This window comes from Lepidochelys olivacea (genome assembly GCF_965140295.1).
Source record: "Lepidochelys olivacea isolate rLepOli2 genome assembly, chromosome: 4".
In the NCBI taxonomy this organism is placed as follows: domain Eukaryota; kingdom Metazoa; phylum Chordata; order Testudines; family Cheloniidae; genus Lepidochelys; species Lepidochelys olivacea.
Genome location: NC_140414.1, coordinates 79,862,013 through 79,881,388, shown reverse-complemented (window position 1 = coordinate 79,881,388; position 19,376 = coordinate 79,862,013). Strand labels below are relative to the sequence as shown.

The 19,376-nt window shown below is 42.1% G+C and overlaps 1 protein-coding gene across 1 annotated transcript in view; it reads left to right on the top strand.

Moving 5' to 3' along the window:
* The first annotated feature begins 515 nt into the window (after positions 1-515).
* Positions 516-19,376, top strand: part of GLRA3 (glycine receptor alpha 3) — a 149,694-nt gene continuing 130,833 nt past the window's right edge. The window contains exon 1 of the mRNA XM_084626198.1: positions 516-981. Coding sequence (XP_084482324.1) covers positions 896-981 — 86 coding nt within the window. The 5' untranslated portion in view covers positions 516-895. The remainder of the gene's footprint in view (positions 982-19,376) is intronic.

Here is a 19,376-nt window from a genome sequence, read left to right as displayed (position 1 = left end):
CAGCGTTTAATCTGAGGAGGGCTCTGACAGCAGCTTGGACAGATGGCTCCGTCCTCATACTCGTAGTGAATGCAAAGGAGGTGAAAGAACAACGGGGCGGGGGAATGGCCCACCCCATTCCTGGCTGGACTAACTGCTCCCCACATCAGATCCGCTTTTGAAGGATCACCACCCCCACATTCCCTCTTGTGGGACCAGTCCCTCATCCTCTTCCTCAGGGTCAACCCCCACCCCCCGCCGCCAGACATCTCCTTCTAGGGGATCCTCTCCCTGTCCACCGCCACCCCCTGAAACATCAGCTCCCCCCCGCCCCCCAGAACACACACACACAGGTCTGAGGGATCAACCTCCTCTCTTCCCCCATCCACCCCCTTCTGTTGCAGTGCTGCTTAGCCCGGCTGTCAGTCTGTCTGGGAGCTCCCCTGAGTGGCTGTGGGCAGCCCATTGCCTGGGCTTGGTCTCCGCCCTCCCTCCCTCTCTCAGCTGGTCCTAGCGTTCCAGTTGCTCAGGAATGTGGAGAGCTGGGTTCTGGCGGCTAGCAGGAGCCGGAGGGAGGAAGGGAAGCTGAGCGCACGCTGCCGCCTCTGCTCTGCCTGATCTTCCCCTTTTGGAACAGTCGTTTTCTTTAAATGAAAAATACAAACCCTACCGAGCTGGTTCCCAGCCGCGCCACCACCAGAAAATGTTCGGCCAAGTGCCAGGCGCCGGTGAATAACTAACCCCAGACTAAAACTTCCCTGCCAGTGGGATTACAGGTGCAGCACTGCCGCAGGGAGCTCTCCAGGGTGCTGACGTCCCGGCAGTTTCCTCCAACAGCTCCCAAGACTGAGCAAATTTCCTTGGCACTCTTTCTGGATCTTCCATGACTCGGAAACGTCTGCTCTGGAGGTTGTGAATGCCTCGTAGTAACATGGCCAAGGTTAGATACCTTCGTGCAGCTGTTTCGGGATTTTATCTGTGGGAAGCTGCAGTTCTGCTCAGGTGAGTCCCTCCAGGGTGGGAAACGGAGATCACAAACGTGCCCCCAGCGTTTTTTCTTGCACAGCTGAAATGCTTGGGACTCATGGATGATGCACAGTTGTTGCTGTCTCTCCAGTCCTACTCGCCACAAATGTCTAGCCTTCAATAGCCTTCTCATTGTCAGTGACAATTAAATGTATGGGATCTGTGTCTGAGGTAACTTTGAGATACTGGAGTGACGCTGGATTTCAGTTTCATTTTACAATGTAAGGTGCCTTGTTTTATTTAGAGCTGGGGTTTCCCCTTGCACAGTTGGCCAGTTAGCTTCTGTTTTGTTACATTCTTTCTTTTTAAATGGAAAATGCTACACTTACCTCTTTAAAATTCTTCAGTTTAGAGCTATATATAAAGTTCCACGAAGTTTATTCAGAGTTTGGAATACATTTGATTTCAGTTACTACTATTTTATTTTAATTAGTATAGGGTATCTAATTTGGGGACTTTATGAGGTCATGAAACTTTCATGCAGAAACAGGAACAATGATAGCCAGGTGGAGAGAGGAAACTGATTCGAGAATTACTTCCAGGATGTTTACCTACTTGGTGTACTATGCAGCTGGGCTTTCTAAAATTTGTGTAGTGTATGATACAGACAGGACAATAAATCAAGAGTTGAGCAGAAAAGATTAGAGGACATCCTAGTGCACAAGGTGTTTTCACTATTGCCCAGCACACTTTTCTCAGATCAACTAATAAGATACACAAATATTCTTTTTCTCAAGTTCTCTAAGTGTGGTGGTTACATTCTGGAACAAACTAGACTCCCTCTTCCATTAATCTCTGTATTTATTTTAAAAGGCAAGCAAACGCATAAGCAAACAAAAGTCCCCACACTATAGACATTTAAAAAGCAGAATTCGAGGTCACCCTTTTAATGTTTTTTTGCTAGAATATTCTGCTAGAATTAAACCGGTCAGAAATATGTGAAGGTTAGTTTTGTACAGCAATAAAAATAAAGCATAAATACATACAACTTACATAACACAGAGGCAGGGTATTAATGAGTGTCATATCCTTACTTTTTTTTTCAAAGATGCGGGAAGGAATTAAAAAATGTAATACATAGGTTACTAGAGGCTCTTGTGATAACATGCAGAGGGATTATTTATAAACACACAACTATGTATATGTATGTATAGCACCAGGCAGTGGTGATGGTGAATATATGTTCATTTTAGGTAGTTTTAGGTTAATTGAATCAACACGTAGAATGTAGTAGTATTTATTGTAATCTTACTTTACCTTTGCAAACAGGAACAGATTTTAAGAAACTGGGTCACATGAAGTGGGATTATTTGGTGTTGTGTGGGAGAGTGAGCAGTAGAGAGTGTACAATTTCTTGTAGTTTTTAATATTTAATGTATGGAGTAGGAGGATGGACCCATATGGGCTGTAATATACTGAATGAAATATAATTATAAGTAGAAATGTACTATCAGTTATTGTATTTCAAGGTTAATAATAGATCATCATTTCCTTGACATTTATCTAAATGTCAGTATACTACTGAATGAACAACCAACTCTTTATTTAATAATATAAAACATATGTTATTTACAAAGAAAAGAAATATGTTTTTGGAAGGCAGATAACTCTTTTATAGCATCAGATCAGAAAACATTACTCAAGCAAGTTAACTCATATTTAAGTTCAGATTGTAGAGTGACATCTTTGCATTACATGTGTATACTTTTTTTCCATTTTAAAGCAACAAAAATGTTTTCATAATAGCAGGGTTGTTCATCTAAATGATCATTTTTAAGAATAGCCATGGTCATTATGCACAAAAATCTAGAAGCTATGTTGTGTATGGCTGCTGTGAAGGCAGTTAGGAGGTGGGAGTGCATAGGAAGGTTCTAGTTTTTATTTCCCAGTCAGGGGCAGGGCAAATTTGCAGCCCTTATGCACTCTGGAATACAAAGACTGCTCTTGACTTGAGCTATTAGCATCACAAGCCATCCCAAAAGGATATAGACCAGCCCAGTTCACCAAGTCCAAATGAGGGTGTGTTAAAATGTTCCCAAAAAGAAAAGGAGTACTTGTGGCACCTTAGAGACTAACCAATTTATTTGAGCATAAGCTTTTGTGCTCTACAGCTCACTTCATCGGATGCATGAAACCTGTTAAAATGTTGACACGGATGTTTTGCTTTCTGGAAGTCATTGAGACCAGTTCTCCCCTGCTTTGCACCTCGTGTAATCATTTACATCTGGGCAGATGGGGGGTAAACTGCTACCATGTTGTCTTCCCTTTGAGAGACAATCACTTATAGAGATCCACTGGAATGGGGTCTTATACAGTACTTTTATTGAAGAACTGTGCCTTCTAAGCACAACTGACCCCTAAATGATTTCACTTGTTCCAGATATGACACAAAGGTTCTCATTTTTTAAACCATATTAGAGATTAACTTTTCTTACCTCAATTGAATTTTTGTGGGATTTTTTTTTCTAGGCGGGGGTAGGGAGAGGTTAAGTTAAGTGCTCCAGTAGAAGCAACTTAAATGTCTTACCTTGTGATAGTACTATATCTGCATATTATTTAGATGCCATCTCTGAGAAGGGTAAAACTGATATTTTCAGTACATGCCAAATTAAGAAAAATCTCCTTTTTAAGATGATCTATTTAAATGCAAGCTTGTTATTCTCATCAGTTAGATGCTGAAGGTCCACATTCTGGTATATTTTGTAAAAGAGAAGACATCTGATTTCTTTATGGAAAGAAATAATTTTCCATCCCATTTTCAAGTCCCTTGAAATCAGAAATATGAAAAAAATAGACTCTTGTATGATAACTATTTTATATAAGCTGACACCTGAAAGCTATTTTGCAGATAGAAGAGTAAATCAACCTTATTTTCATAATAGAAATTTGGTATAACTATTTCTGTGTATTATTATAACAATACAGTTGGTGTATAATGGTGTATTTTAGGTCTTCTACTTCTGACAGTAGTTTATGGAACTTGAGAAAAAAGATATGCAGCACTATTATTTTGTATACATTTTGAAGAGCATTCAGTTTAGAGACAATTCTGCTTTCATATCTTCCATGTGTTTCTGTCCTTGTTTATTATTGTATGAAAGTTATACGATGGGACTATTTTAAACTCCTTGTTTAGTGGTCTTATTTATAAACAAATCAACACACTCAAGCTCATTTTGAACTCAGCAGCAAGACTCTTTAAATACACACTCAACTTCTCTAAAAATCTTTACATGAGCTTTCAGTAGATTTCTTCATAGATTTTCAAATTCTGCTTATCATTTAAACAATTTCTTTAGGGACTGGGCCTTTCATGTATTTCAGAATTGTTCTTTCAGTGTTCCATTAGCAACTCATGACAATCGTTGCAACAGGGCTGTTATCTTTATGAATCAAGGCTTTTTCTGTTTACACCTCTCTGGAAATTGCTTCTCAAATTCAGGAAATTAGAAATTCTCAATTTTTAAGTCTAAACTAAGTACTCCCTTTTTATTTTTTTTTTTCTGTAATATTATTGTTTAGTGTAAAATGCCCTGAGTCACCACATGTAAGTAGAGTAAAGTAGAATCTCTGTTTAGGACTATATCTGCTCCTGCTACTTATCTAAAAATAAAATCAGAACCCTTGATAATACTAGAAGTCCAGACTGCCCACTTCCACAGGGAACCCCTGAGGAGAGATTTGAAGGGGAAGAAGTATTTATGAGGGTCTCCTGTGGAGAATTCTCCCTGTTCTACCAGGGAGCAGAATTTGCCCTTCACAGTTAATAGGGATTAGTCAAAATGGCTGTGCATCTGAATGGATCCCATGAGATCAGGAGGAGATCAAAATCACCTGTGTAGAGTCTGGACACTCTGTAGTAGCTCTGGCCTTTGCTTGTTAACAGAGTGGCTCCACTGAAGCCCCTAACAGGACACCCATAACTGTTCCTTTCTCCGAGGTCTCCTTAAAGGGGAGATGATAGCTATTCACATTATCTGGAGTGAAGGGACGGAGCTGTGAAAATGTAGTATAGCTTCTCACTTATTATACTTCTCAAGTGACCTCCGGAAAGGGAGCAGGAAGATTAGTATCACCTCTTGCCTATCCACTCCTCCCTCAACCTGTTCACTAACCCCTTCTTCTTTTCTCTGAGGAGGAATCATACCATGGAAGTCCCTGACTGTACTAGAGAGCAGGATCTATGCAGAGAGAGTGCCTTTTGCTACATATCCCAGAGGGGTGACTGGGCCTATAGTTAACCGCTGTGGGGATTAGTCTTATGTTATGGAGAAGTATGACTTCAGATGAGTAATAATGGCAGCACCAACAAACCTTTCTTCATGCAAATAGCCTTAGTAGTTTAAAAAAATGCCAAGTAGAATACAAGAAAATAGTTCATATAATATGAGATGCCATCAGAATTGCCTGTAAGGCCTCAGTAGCTGTTTAAGAAGCAAAGAATGACACCTTTGATGTTTATAAAGCAGCAATTAAAGATCCACGTATTGCAAACTCAATGAATGAATTTATTAAAATCATAACAGATGTGCCTGTGTTGGGGGCAGAGAAATGGAAATTTAATAGTTCAGGGTAATGAAGTACAGAGCCTTTCATCTCCAACCCTAGTCTGTAGCAACCAGAAGCTAGTCTCTCCTTTGAAAATATCTCATTCTAGATCCTACTGGACAAGTGACAATGACACAGAGGCAGAGCAATTGGACTCCCTATGTGGGTGGATTGCCTTGTAGTTTACAAAACAAAGAAAAAGAGAGGACTTTAATTATCAATGAACACGGTAATTTAAATATGCCAGGTAAAATTCTGCCCCCGTTCAAGTCAGTGGCTTGCTATTTGCCATTCACTTCACTGACGGCAGGATTTCACCTGCTGTTCCTCATTTCTTAAAATAAACTTGTAAAGAAACTGCTTTCTTGAGATCCTACCTTTGTTTTTGTTATAAAGCAGAAGGAAGAAATATGTTTGTACAGTAATATATGGGAAAACTAAATTAAAATTACAATGAAATTTAAATTAACATGCACCTTTTAATTCTTGCTGTGCTAATGCTGTTCTTCTCAATATTTCCTATTTCATTCCTACCTAACTGATACAAACAATAATAAGAGGAATACTGTGATTCTTTTTGAAGAAAAATGTAATGATTGTTCTCCTAAATTAGAAAGGTCCAGACGTGTCGGGCCTGATTATGATCTCATTTGCACTGATGAAAATTAGAGGAAATGCCATTTAAATCAATAGAGTTAAACTTAGATTAAAACAGGTGAGAGATCAAGTCTCTTGTTGTTCAACTAATTTTGGAATATATTATTTAAATGCTCTTATTTAAAAACACTTTCTTAGATATCGGAATGCATCCCATGTACATTTACAAGAATATTGATCTGTGTCACAAGTGACACAATCTCACAATTTACAGTGAATACTTAACACACTTTTAAAAATACATTAGCATATTTATGGGGGGAGGGATAGCTCAGTGGTTTGAGCATTGGCCTGCTAAATGCAGGGTTGTGAGTTCAATCTTTGAGGGGGCCATTTAGGAATCTGGGGCAAAAATTGGGGATTGGTCCTGCTTTGAGCAGGGGGTTGGACTAGATGACCTCCTGAGGTCCCTTCCGACCCTGATATTCTATGATTCTATGTTAAATAAATATGCCACTTACTGTTGATAGGGCCTTTTGTATTCTGAAATTTAACAGCCTGCACTTTTCTGTGGAATCCCCTTCCTAGTACAGAATTGAACTCCAAAACTTCAGCTTTTATTTAAAAAAAATGTGTCCTGCTCTCAAGGTAACCTTAGAAACATGAACCAAGCCTAAACTGTAATAGTGTTCTCTTGCACAGATTACAGAAAGCCTGACAGAGTAGCTCTCAGAGGTGTGAATTTCATTTAAATTGGTTGTTTACTCTTAAACCTTAAGATGACATTAGAAATGTCACCCATAACTGTTTTACTGATGATCATTTAGCAGAAATATCCAGCAAATGTGCTTATCCCAATCACAAGCTGCCTCTTAAGGTGATAAATTTATTTTATATTTTTAAAAAACACTCTTTTCCAATTTGCCCCAGCAGATTCTGTAGATTCCCATCTATAGAATCCAGGGACCTTCCAGGGAATTTAGGTCTAGCACACTGTGGAGTACAAAAGACCTTGATTATTGCAAAGCATCAAAACAGCTTACATATTATTTCCTTTCAGGTTTTTAATATAATTGTTTTAAAATTGCGTTGTCGTTGGTTACAATCAGGATAGGCGTTTCCATGCTCTAGGTGGTTGTGGACTGAAAGATGCACCATCCTCAGGAGCTACCTAAATTTAATTTAGTGACCAAGGAACCAGCGGTCTAAAGGTGCCCCACTAGACAGAAGTAAAATGATGAAAAGTGGTGACTTGCTGGTAATAATAGGCTAAAACATGTCATTTTATAATGGGAAGAACTATAATAACAATGCTGAGCCAATACAAATAAATTGTAGGAGCACATCAAGCCTTTGGAGGTGATAGTGCTCAGATTTTCACTTGTAGTTCAACTGTACTCACAAAAATGCTTGCTCAGATTTTCAAACAGGAGGCTTCTCTACAAAGTAACTGCGGACAGAGTGTAGGTGGGCAAATGCCCTTTTCTGTCACCCTTTTCATAGCCTTCAGGAGGTGAAGCATCCTGCATATGAAACAGCCAAGAATGCACTTGGGCCTGATAATCCCTGCATCCAGCACATTCTCATTGATTAACTTCCCAGTATGAATCAGAGAAAAGTGAGCTGACAATTGAAAGGACAGTAGACGTAAGATGGTAACACAAGCAAGATCAGGAAAGCAAAGTAAAGCCATGTATCTGGAGGAAATTTTAAACACCATTGAGATATGGTGTGTGTTTGTATGTATGTGTGGTTCTGTGGACCAATTTCACTGGAAACATGAAAGGCTAGCAGCATCATTTATTAACCTTAGCATTATTTTCACTGACTTATTCAGTTAAGGGAAATGCTTCAGTGCATACATTAGAAATTCTGGTTTCTGTCAGTATCTGGCATGAATCCTGTCACTCTGAGCAGTATCCTGAAGCACTAACTTGACCTTGGCCTTAAGATGATGTTGCATACTATAAGACTTTTATGTTGTTTTTTGGAAAGAACACACACAGAGAAGAAAACCAATCCAATATAGCTTTATTCAGATAGCCCATGTAACAGGAAATGAGAAGCAATGAGACACTGAGACTTCAATTGGGCACAAATGTAAAAAAGCATAAATTGAACAGATGGAGCAAAAGATAAGACTGTAAAATGGTTAATAAAAAGGAAGTGTGACAATTCCTGGAAAATTTGAATTATCTACAAATCAATGGAAACCTAGTTTTATCTGTGCATTTCAATCAGGTGCTGCTACCACTTCTTTAAAAATATTAATGAATATGTTAAATAAGATGGGACCTAACACTGATCTCGGCATCTTCCCTCTAGTCCAATACTTACCCATTTATCATTGTCCAATGATTATAATCATTCAGCCCACCAGGTAGTATTCATATTATTGGAATTTTCCTGAGACCTCAACCTCCTGGTTCCTTAGAACTCAGTTTAGCTCCAGGTTTGTCCCTCAATTTTCTTTACTGGCATACTGCAAAGCTATAGCAAGGGCTTGAAGTGGTTTCTATTACATACACAGTTTAGAGTTTGGTTCAATGGCTCTCAGCACCCCCACTATAAAAATTGTTCCAGCACCCCTGTATACTTACCTTAATTTGACCTGTTTGTAAAGTCAACATACAGCCATTGCAGTAATTACTGCAGTTTGTCCTGTCCACACTACCCTTTCTGTCTGTGGTACGTGTCCTCACCAGGAGCGCTTCCACCAACTTAATAGGGGCAGTGTGAGGGGGAGAGGGGGGCTGAGAACACAGGCTCTCACCTCTGGGTGGAGCTCCTCAAGGCTGCCGACTGGACTCTGGCCCCCTGCTCTGAGCCATGCTACCAAGTGGGATCCCAGCTTTGACCCTGGGCAGCAGCCAGATTTGGAGCAAGGAGCCTGTGGGGCAGCCTAGCTCAGAGCTGGCACTGGAGAGCCTGGGGGGCAGTCAGGCTGCAATAGCGGGAGCTCCCTGTCCCGGGGTGACAGCCCCAGCTGTGAGCCAGAGATGGGGTTTGCAGCAAGGAGGCTGACAGCCTTTTTTGTACATATTCTGAAACACGCTACCACATGCGCATTCCAGTCTACATCAAATCAAGCACTCTGATTGGTCCAAGGTTTTGTAGGCAATCCCCATCTAGATCATGAGCTGTTCCTATGCTGTACTACATGCAAGGCCACAGCTATAAGCTGTCATACATTCTCTTCTTTCTTACTATTCTTTATCTACCAACTACATATTATCTACAAGGCCACTTTGAATGTACAGTTTGTCCATTGTTAACCCCTGTTTTCTTCCTTCTGCTTTCATTCTTGGTTCTGGCTAGGTCTACACGTATTCAGGATCATACAAATTTAATTTTTGCAAGATTTTGTGAAAATACATTACATTCTTTACCAAAATCCAAATATATTAGATCTCCTTCATTCAATTTGTAATTGTATCCCCACTCCCCCTGCCCAAGATTGATGCCATATCTGCTTTTTTTTCCCAGTCTTCTGGTACCTCCCCAGTTCTCTGTGACTTTTCAGAAATAATTAACATTGATTTGGTAAGTTAATCAGTTCATTCCCTTAACACCCTGCAATGCATGTCATCCAAGCTGGCTGATTTGCACCTGCTCATACTTTCCAAGTACAGTATTCCCATAACTACTCTTCATGGCTCTCTACTTGTCCAAATTTTTTTCTGTATTTTTATGTTAATTTAAAAAAGGAGTTTGATATGTCAGCCATTTTTAAGTCATAATTAATTTAATTCCTCTCCTCCTACTTCCTAATGGGTACTATTTAGTATTTCTTTCCCTCTCCCTTCACTCGTTAGGCTATATTAGCTCATTTTGCTGTGCTGATCCCCTTGGGTGAAAGTAATTCATCCACCCACAAAGCTCAAGTAAAATGACTTTGATAATGGGATTGGGAAGATAGAATTCACCTTCACAGCCCATGGGGAGAACCTGAGACTATAGTGAAGTTCTTTGCAGTTGCTATTCCAGCCTGGAAGCTGGAATGGTAATCTCACTGCGCTCCCTGCATATGGTTTCTGAGGCACTGGATCCTGATCTTAATTGTGGTCCTGTGGCAGGGCTCCCAGCTCACCCAAAATTGCCTCTCCCTTCTATGTGGGGCTGGCTGAGATTCCTTCTCTAGTGCTGTCAGGGTTCCTTTCCCACTCTGAACTTTAGGGTACAGATGTGGGGACCTGCATGAAAACCTCCTAAGCTTACTTTTACCAGCTTAGGTTAAAACTTCCCCAAGATACAAATTATTTTACCTTTTGCCCTTGGACTTTATCGCTGCCACCACCAAACGTCTAACAGGTACATAACTGGGAAACAGCCTGTTTGGAAACATCTTCCCCCCCAAAAATTCCTCCCAAACCTTACACCCCCTATCCTGGGGAAGGTTTGATAAAAATCCTCACCAATTTGCATAGGTGAACACAGATCCAAACCCTTGGATCTTAAGAACAATGAAAAAGCATTCAGATTCTTAAAAGAAGAATTTTAATAGAAGAAAAAGTAGCAAAGAATCACCTCTGTAAAATCAGGATGGTAAATACCTTACAGGGTAAACAGATTCAAAACATAGAGAATCCCTCTAGGCAAAACCTTAAGTTACAAAAAGACACAAAAACAGGAATCTACATTCTCTTCAGCACAGCTTATTTTCTCAGCCATTTAAAGAAATCAGAATCTAACGCATATCTAGATAGATTACTTACTAAGTTCTAGAACTCCATTCCTGTTCTGTCGCCGGCAAAAACATCACACAGAGAGAGAGAGCCTTTGTTTCTGCCCCTGTCATAAATATAAAGGGAAGGGTAAACCCCTTTGAAATCCCTCCTGGCCAGAGGAAAAATCCTTTCACCTGTAAAGGGTTAAGAAGTTAGGATAACCTCGCTGGCACCTGACCAAAATGACCAATGAGGAGACAATATACTTTCAAAAGCTGGGAGGAGGGAGAGAAACAAAGGGTCTGTGTGTCTGTCTATATTCTGTCTTTGCCAGGGATAGACCAGGAATGGAGTCTTAGAACTTCTAGTAAGTAATCTAGCTAGGTACATGTTAGATTATGATTTCTTTAAATGGCTGAGAAAAGAACTGTGCTGAATAGAATAACTATTTCTGTCTGTGTATCTTTTTTGTAACTTAAGGTTTTGCCTAGAGGGGTTCTCTATGTTTTGAATCTAATTACCCTGATTCTACCATCTTGAATCTACCATCCTGATTTTACAGGGGGGATTTCTTTATTTCTATTTAATTCTATTTTTTATTAAAAGTCTTCTTGTAAGAAAACTGAATGCTTTTTCATTGTTCTCAGATCCAAGGGTTTGGGTCTGTGGTCACTTATGCAAATTGGTGAGGCTTTTTATCCAACATTTCCCAGGAAAGAGGGGGTGCAAGTGTTGGGAGGATTGTTCATTGTTCTTAAGATCCAAGGGTCTGGGTCTGTAGTCACCTAGGCAAATTGGTGAGGCTTTTTACCAAACCTTGTCCAGGAAGTGGGGTGCAAGGTTTTGGGAAGTATTTTGGGGGGAAAGATGTGTCCAAACAACTCTTCCCCAGTAACCAGTATTAGTTTGATGGTGGTAGCGGCCAATCCAAGGACAAAGGGTGTAATATTTTGTACCTTGGGGAAGTTTTGACCTAAGCTGGTAAAGATAAGCTTAGGAGGTTTTTCATGCAGGTCCCCACATCTGTACCCTAGAGTTCAGAGTGGGGAAGGAACCTTGACACCCCCCGTCCAGCTTTGAAAGTATCTTGTCTCCTCATTGGCCATTTTGGTCAGGTGCCAGCGAGGTTATCCTAGCTTCTTACCTCCTGGCCAGAGGAAAAATCCTTTCACCTGTAAAGGGTTTTTCCTCTGGCCAGGAGGTATCTTAAAGGTGTTTACCCTTCCCTTTATATTTATGACAAGTGCACAGACCCCCAGTACAGTCAGGCTTAGCTTCCTGTGTCTTTCTCAGTGATTTTAATTGCTGCTCATTCAGAGTTCAGAGATTACTGCCATTTTTCTTTTGAGAATATAGTTGTCTTTTTTTTAAGATGTTTTCAAGTTGCAGTGGGGGAGGTTTAGCTTGGATATTAGGAAAAACTTTTTCACTAAGAGGGTGGTGAAACACTGGAATGCGTTACCTAGGGAGGTGGTAGAATCTCCTTCCTTAGAGGTTTTTAAGGTCAGGCTTGACAAAGCCCTGGCTGGGATGATTTAACTGGGAATTGGTCCTGCTTTGAGCAGGGGGTTGGACTAGATGACCTTCTGGGGTCCCTTCCAACCCTGATATTCTATGATTCTATGATTCCTCTACTGAGTTTGTGCCCCTTTTGAACTCCCTTGCCACAAACATTTGTGAGATCAATTTTTAGTAGCTTTACTTTCCTATACTTTACTATTCACAAGGAATTATTAATTCTCCTGTCAGCATTCATGGCAGAAGCCTATTTTTAAAGAGTTTTACTCATTCAGCTTGGGAACAGTAACTATTTCACACAATTGTCTTTTACTAGCAAGTAAAAAAGTATGCTTACACTGCATACTCCTTTCGACAGCATGTAGAATACATACACTGCATGCCCTCCCTAGCATGGGTATAAATAGCAGTGTAAATGGTGAGGTACTTCTTAGGCAAGTAAAGACATTCCAGAACCATGTGGGTATGTACCTTACATTTCTGTCTGCTTGCCCAAGCTCTGCCACCTCCATGTACACTGCTAATTTTAACAATGTAGTGTCCTGCTGCCTCCCCACTGCCAGAGTTTCTCCCCTAGCCTTTATTTAAGTTGAATTGATACTATTCTGTGTGAAACCACAGTATGGTCTCACAGTATCCCTAGTGAGTGAGACCATCTCCTGGGCTGCGACAGTTTTAAGATCAACCAGCTGAGAGTCACTCTGAGGGATTTCCTTAGGTTGGAAAACAATAGGAGCACATGAAAGAATGCATACAGTGACCACAAACACAGCTACAAGTAACAAATTTTGTGTGTAATATAAATCTCACCAATCAGATAATCAATGTTACAGACACAAACACATATACAAAACTTGAGAAAGCCAATGGAATAGCCAGCTCTGTATTCATGCTTACATCCCCCAAGAGATCATCGAATCAGGTTGTCATCAGTGGGGGTGAGGGGATACTTTCCTGCTTAGGTCTCCCCTGCCTATCCATACCAAGTAATCCTTTTTATCTTCTTATGACCACACCTACTACCTTACACATATGTATAAGGGTTCCATCCCCTTTTTCCTTATCTGTACTGCCACAACCCGTAAACTTTGGGGTGCCCAGCTGTTCATAGGTTGTCCTCTTAGTTCCCCTTATTCTTGATAGCATTTATGTATGCACATCACCATGGTAATCTGCAGTGACAGTGGAATTTCCTATGATTTTACAATCAGCCTTGTAAATTTACTGGTAAATTATGTCAACCCTCCTTAGGCTTAGTATGGCTAAGCTGAAATCTTACAGACTTCAGCGTGTAGGACTTGCATTATAGCCTTATTTTGCCAGTATACCTAATACACGCTCATCACTTATAAATGCTTATCAACCTTATACTTCTATGATACTATCCTACTTAAACTATCATTTACACATTGACATTTAAACCACAACAATAAATCCTCTATTGAACAATTAAACAAACTAATTGACTACAACAGGGAATGGCTCCAGCAGTGGGGGAAACTCTGGCAGGTGGGAGGCAGTGGGGAGAAACTCCAGCAGCTACCCTTTGCCAAGCCTTTCCCCCGCTGCCACTCCCATGCCAGAGATTTTCAGTGCCATGTAGCTACACCACAATGTTGACACCACATGTAGTGTGTAGTTACATTCCCCAAGTGATGTGCAGTGTAGAAATAGGCTAAGATAAACAAAATTCACAAAATAACTTCAAGATTTCGAATAATGGTTTTACCCACAAATAGCACAATCTGTTTGCAAACATTCTGCTCTAGATTCAAAAGACTTAGGCACTTAAGTGTCAAGAAGTCCAACATTTAGGCACCACTGTGTTTTTATTTATTTATTTTTAAATAATAATAAAACCACCCTACTGGTCATCTGCTGCCTACCCCTAGTATGCCTCACTTTTAATCATTAAAATCCTCTAGACACCTACATTTCTGCCAGCATGCATTCAGAGAGCCACCTAAACCCTGACACCATCAAGAAGTGCAGCACCTAATTTACACCTACACTATGACAGAATTCACAGATTAGGCATTCCCCCAACCACTATGGTACCTGATCAAGTAGGCATGCTCTGAACACTCCCAACCTCACACAAAGGATGGCCAGAGGCTGTCCTTATGCCCAATAGACTACTGGTTAGACACACACCTGGAATATGGGAAAGCCAGGTTCAAATCCCTCCTCTGCCTGATGGGAAGTGGGAATTTGAACCCAGGTCTTCCCTATCATGCAAGTGCCCTACACACGAGACTTTTGCGTATTCTGGGATGGGTCGCTCTCAATCACTGTTCCACTGTCTCTAAATAATAGTTATTGCAGCAGGGACTAGAACCACCATTCCCGCTCCGAGGTGAGTGCCCTAATCACTGGGCTATCTAGAGCCATTCATTCATTCTCTTGCTCTCTCTCTCTCTCCGTATAACTCATTAAATATTCACTGAGCCAAAGTGAAAGAGCTTCAGCGGCAGAGAGTGAGAGGTTGTCAAGTCCACTAGGTCCCTCTTGTGGATCGAGCCCTTTGTGAATAAGGAGAGAGAACATTTGCCAGATATGTTATTTGTGACAAATTTATTGTTATTTATTTCCCTCTACTTTTTTTGTAAAACTGAAAACAGCTTTTACCTTCATGATATGTGTAGTCCTTATGATTTTCATTCATAATCAGAACACGCATTTATATTGGACTACCTTGGATCTTTTCACAGCCATTCTTTTTAGCAGGTTTCAGAGTAGCAGCCATGTTAGTCTGTGTCATAAATATAAAGGGAAGGGTAAACCCCTTTGAAGTCCCTCCTGGCCAGGGGAAAGCTCCTCTCACCTGTAAAGGGTTAAGAAGCTAAAGGTAACCTCGCTGGCACCTGACCAAAATGACCAATGAGGAGACAAGATACTTTCAAAAGCTGGGAGGAGGGAGAGAAACAAAGGGTCTGTGTCTGTCTGTAGTCGTCTTGGCCAGGGACAGAACAGGAATGGAGTCTTAGAACTTTTAGTAAGTAATCTAGCTAGGTATGTGTTGGATTATGATTTCTTTAAATGGCTGAGAAAAGAATTGTGCTGAATAGAATAACTATTTCTGTCTGTGTATCTTTTTTGTAACTTAAGGTTTTGCCTTGAGGGGTTCTCTATGTTTTTGAATCTAATTACCCTGTAAGATATCTACCATCCTGATTTTACAGGGGGGATTTCTTTATTTCTATTTACTTCTATTTTTTATTAAAAGTCTTCTTGTAAAACACTGAATGCTTTTTCATTGTTCTCAGATCCAAGGGGTTGGGTCTGTGGTCACCTATGCAAATTGGTGAGGCTTTTTACCAAACCTTGTCCAGGAAGTGGGGTGCAAGGTTTTGGGAAGTACTTTGGGGGGAAGGACGCATCCAAACAGCTCTTCCCCAGTAACCAGTATTAGTTTGGTGGTGGTAGCGGCCAGTCCAAGGTGTAATATTTTGTACCTTGGGGAAGTTTTGACCTAAGCTGGTAAAGATAAGCTTAGGAGGGTTTTCATGCAGGTCCCCACATCTGTACCCTAGAGTTCAGAGTGGGGGAGGAACCGTGACATGGTGGCACAGTGGTGGGATTAACCTGAAATCATTTTGAGATCCAGTTGAGATTTTTTGAACTAGAAATACAGATTTTAAAAAGGAATTTTTAGGAAGTCCAGGAAGCAGCTTTGAAACTGAAAGCAGCTTGGTTTCTCTCTGCTTTGTGGCCAAGCAGAGACAAAAGGGGATTATCTTGTGAATTGCAGGTTTTCTTTGCCTGGAGGCAGGGTACTTAACTCCTGCAGGGAAATTCACAGTCTTCCAACCCAGAGGTTTTTTTTTTTTTTTCTTCCTAAAAGTAAATAGGGGGTGTGTGCTCTACCCATTTGCCTGGAGACAAAAGTGGCAGGGTTTTTTTTAGGATTTTGATTTTTTTTTGTTTTACAAGGAGCACAGGTTTGAAAAGAAATTTTTTTTTCTTTGGGCTGGGTAAGCAGGTTCCCAAGTAGTTCGAGGTTTTTTGCTTTAATTTGGGCCCAGAGCAGAGACAAGGGAATTGTCTTTTTCTGTAGGCTGACAATCACTATCAGAGAATAGGTATTCTATTCCAGCACAGCAAAATTTTACAGCCAAGTTTTGTTTGTTTATTTCTAAACCTCGGGTGTAAAGTTAGTTAAAAACAGAGAGGTTAGAATGGCCAAATCCTCGGCTCGACTACAGCTGGAATTAGCCAAATTTCAGGCTGAGGAAAAACAAAGGGAACATGAAAGACAGATAGAACTTATGCGGCTGGAGAAGGAGGTACAGGAGGCTGCCCACAAGAGGGAAATGGAGGCGAGGAAGCATGTGGAGGAGATGGAGAGGATAAAGGCCCAGCAGAATATACCAACAAACCCTAGCAATCCTTCTCCAGGTACCACTTCCCATCCCAGAAAGTTCCCCACCTACAAGGCAGGTGATGATACCGAGGCCTTCTTAGAAAATTTCGAAAGGGCCTGCCTTGGGTACAACATCTCTACTGACCAATACATGGTAGAGCTGAGGCCGCAGCTCAGTGGACCCTTAGCTGAGGTGGCAGCTGAAATGCCTAAAGAACACATGAACAAGTATGAACTATTTAAATCCAAGGCGAGAGTCAGAATGGGGATAACACCCGAGCAGTCTCGTCGGAGGTTCAGAGCCCTAAGGTGGAAACCAGACATGTCATTTACCCGACATGCCTACCACATTGTGAAACATTGGGATGCCTGGATATCAGGAGCAAGTGTTGAATCTCCAGTAAATTTGTCCTTCCTAATGCAAATGGAACAATTCTTAGAGGGTGTTCCTGAGGAAATAGAAAGATACATCCTAGATGGGAAACCCAAAACTGTAATTGAGGCAGGAGAGATTGGAGCCAGATGGGTGGAGGTGGCAGAGAAGAAGAAAACTGGTCGCAGTTGGAGCGGAGACCAGAAGGGACCACCCCAGACCACACCCTATTACCGGGGGCCGCCCAAAGCCCCACCTACCTCCCAAAGAACCCTCCAGACCCCTTATCGTCCCACCACCCCGTTCTCCAGCAACCCACCTCGCCCCGGTGACCCGTCAGCTGGACGATGTTTTAAATGTAACGAGCTGGGGCATGTAAAGGCCAACTGCCCCAAGAACACCAACAGATTACAGTTCATTGCACCGGAATCACACCAGAGGTCCACAGGCCCAGATACCTCCCAGATACCCTTGGAGCGGAGGGAAACTGTGAGTGTGGGCGGGAAGAAGGTCACCGCGTGGAGGGACACCGGAGCACAAGTGTCAGCTATCCATGCTTCCTTAGTGGACCCCAATTTAATCAACCCAGAGATCTAAGTGACGATTCAACCCTTCAAGTCCAACTCTTTCAATTTGCCTACAGCCAAGTTGCCTGTCCAGTACAAGGGCTGGTCAGGAATGTGGACTTTTGCAGTCTATGATGATTATCCCATCCCCATGCTGTTGGGGGAAGACTTGGCCAATCATGTGAAGCAGGCCAAGAGGGTGGGAACGGTCACCCGCAACCAGGCTAAACAAGCCGTGGGGCCTAGCTCTGTTCCGGAAACTTCTATCAGGGCCCGGTCAGAGGTGATGGACCCGGACCCCAGGCCAATGTCTGCAACAGCAGTAGTGGATCCAGTCCCAGAGACCCAGACGGAACCAGTCCCAGAACCGGAACCAGCCAAACAACCAACACCAGACCCCGTGCCAGCACTGAATCCAGTACTTGCAACCTCAACACCAGAGGGCCCCACCGAACCTGAACTGGCAGCAGCCGATAACCCTACACAAGAGGCTCAGCCAGAGCCTGAATCCCAACATAGTGCACCAGCGGAGAGCGGTTCACAGTCAACAGAAACAGCTCCATCCCCTATATCGCTTCCAGAGGGACCAAGCCTATGTCCCCAATCCAATGAGGAACTGATGTCTCCAGCATCAAGGGAACAGTTCCAGACCGAACAGGAAGCAGATGAAAGCCTCCAGAGAGCGTGGACGGCGGCACGGAGCAACCCACCGCCTCTCAGCTCTTCTAATCGATCCAGGTTTGTTGTAGAAAGAGGACTTTTATACAAGGAAACTCTTTCTGGGGGACACCAGGAAGACTGGCATCCTCAGAGACAGTTGGTAGTTCCAACTAAATACCGGGCCAAGCTCTTGAGCTTAGCCCATGATCACCCTAGTGGCCATGCTGGGGTGAACAGGACCAAAGACCGTTTGGGGGGGTCATTCCACTGGGAGGGAATGGGCAAGGATGTTTCTACCTATGTCCAGTCTTGTGAGGTGTGCCAAAGAGTGGGAAAACCCCAAGACCAGGTCAAAGCTCCTCTCCAGCCACTCCCCATCATTGAAGTTCCATTTCAGCGAGTAGCTGTGGATATTCTGGGTCCTTTTCCGAAAAAGACACCCAGAGGAAAGCAGTACATACTGACTTTCATGGATTTTGCCACCCGATGGCCGGAAGCAGTAGCTCTAAGCAACACCAGGGCTAAAAGTGTGTGCCAGGCACTAGCAGACATTTTTGCCAGGGTAGGTTGGCCCTCCGACATCCTCACAGATGCAGGGACTAATTTCCTGGCAGGAACTATGAAAAACCTTTGGGAAGCTCATGGGGTAAATCACTTGGTTGCCACTCCTTACCATCATCAAACAAATGGCATGGTGGAGAAGTTTAATGGAACTTTGGGGGCCATGATACGTAAATTCGTAAATGAGCACTCCAATGATTGGGACCTAGTATTGCAGCAGTTGCTCTTTGCCTACAGAGCTGTACCACATCCCAGTTTAGGGTTTTCCCCATTTGAACTTGTATATGGCCGTGAGGTTAAGGGGCCATTGCAGTTGGTGAAGCAGCAATGGGAGGGATTTACACCTTCTCCAGGAACTAACATTCTGGACTTTGTAACCAACCTACAAAACACCCTCCGAACCTCTTTAGCCCTTGCTAGAGAAAACTTACAGGATGCTCAAAAAGAGCAAAAAGCCTGGTATGATAAACCTGCCAGAGAGCGTTCCTTCAAAGTAGGAGACCAGGTCATGGTCTTAA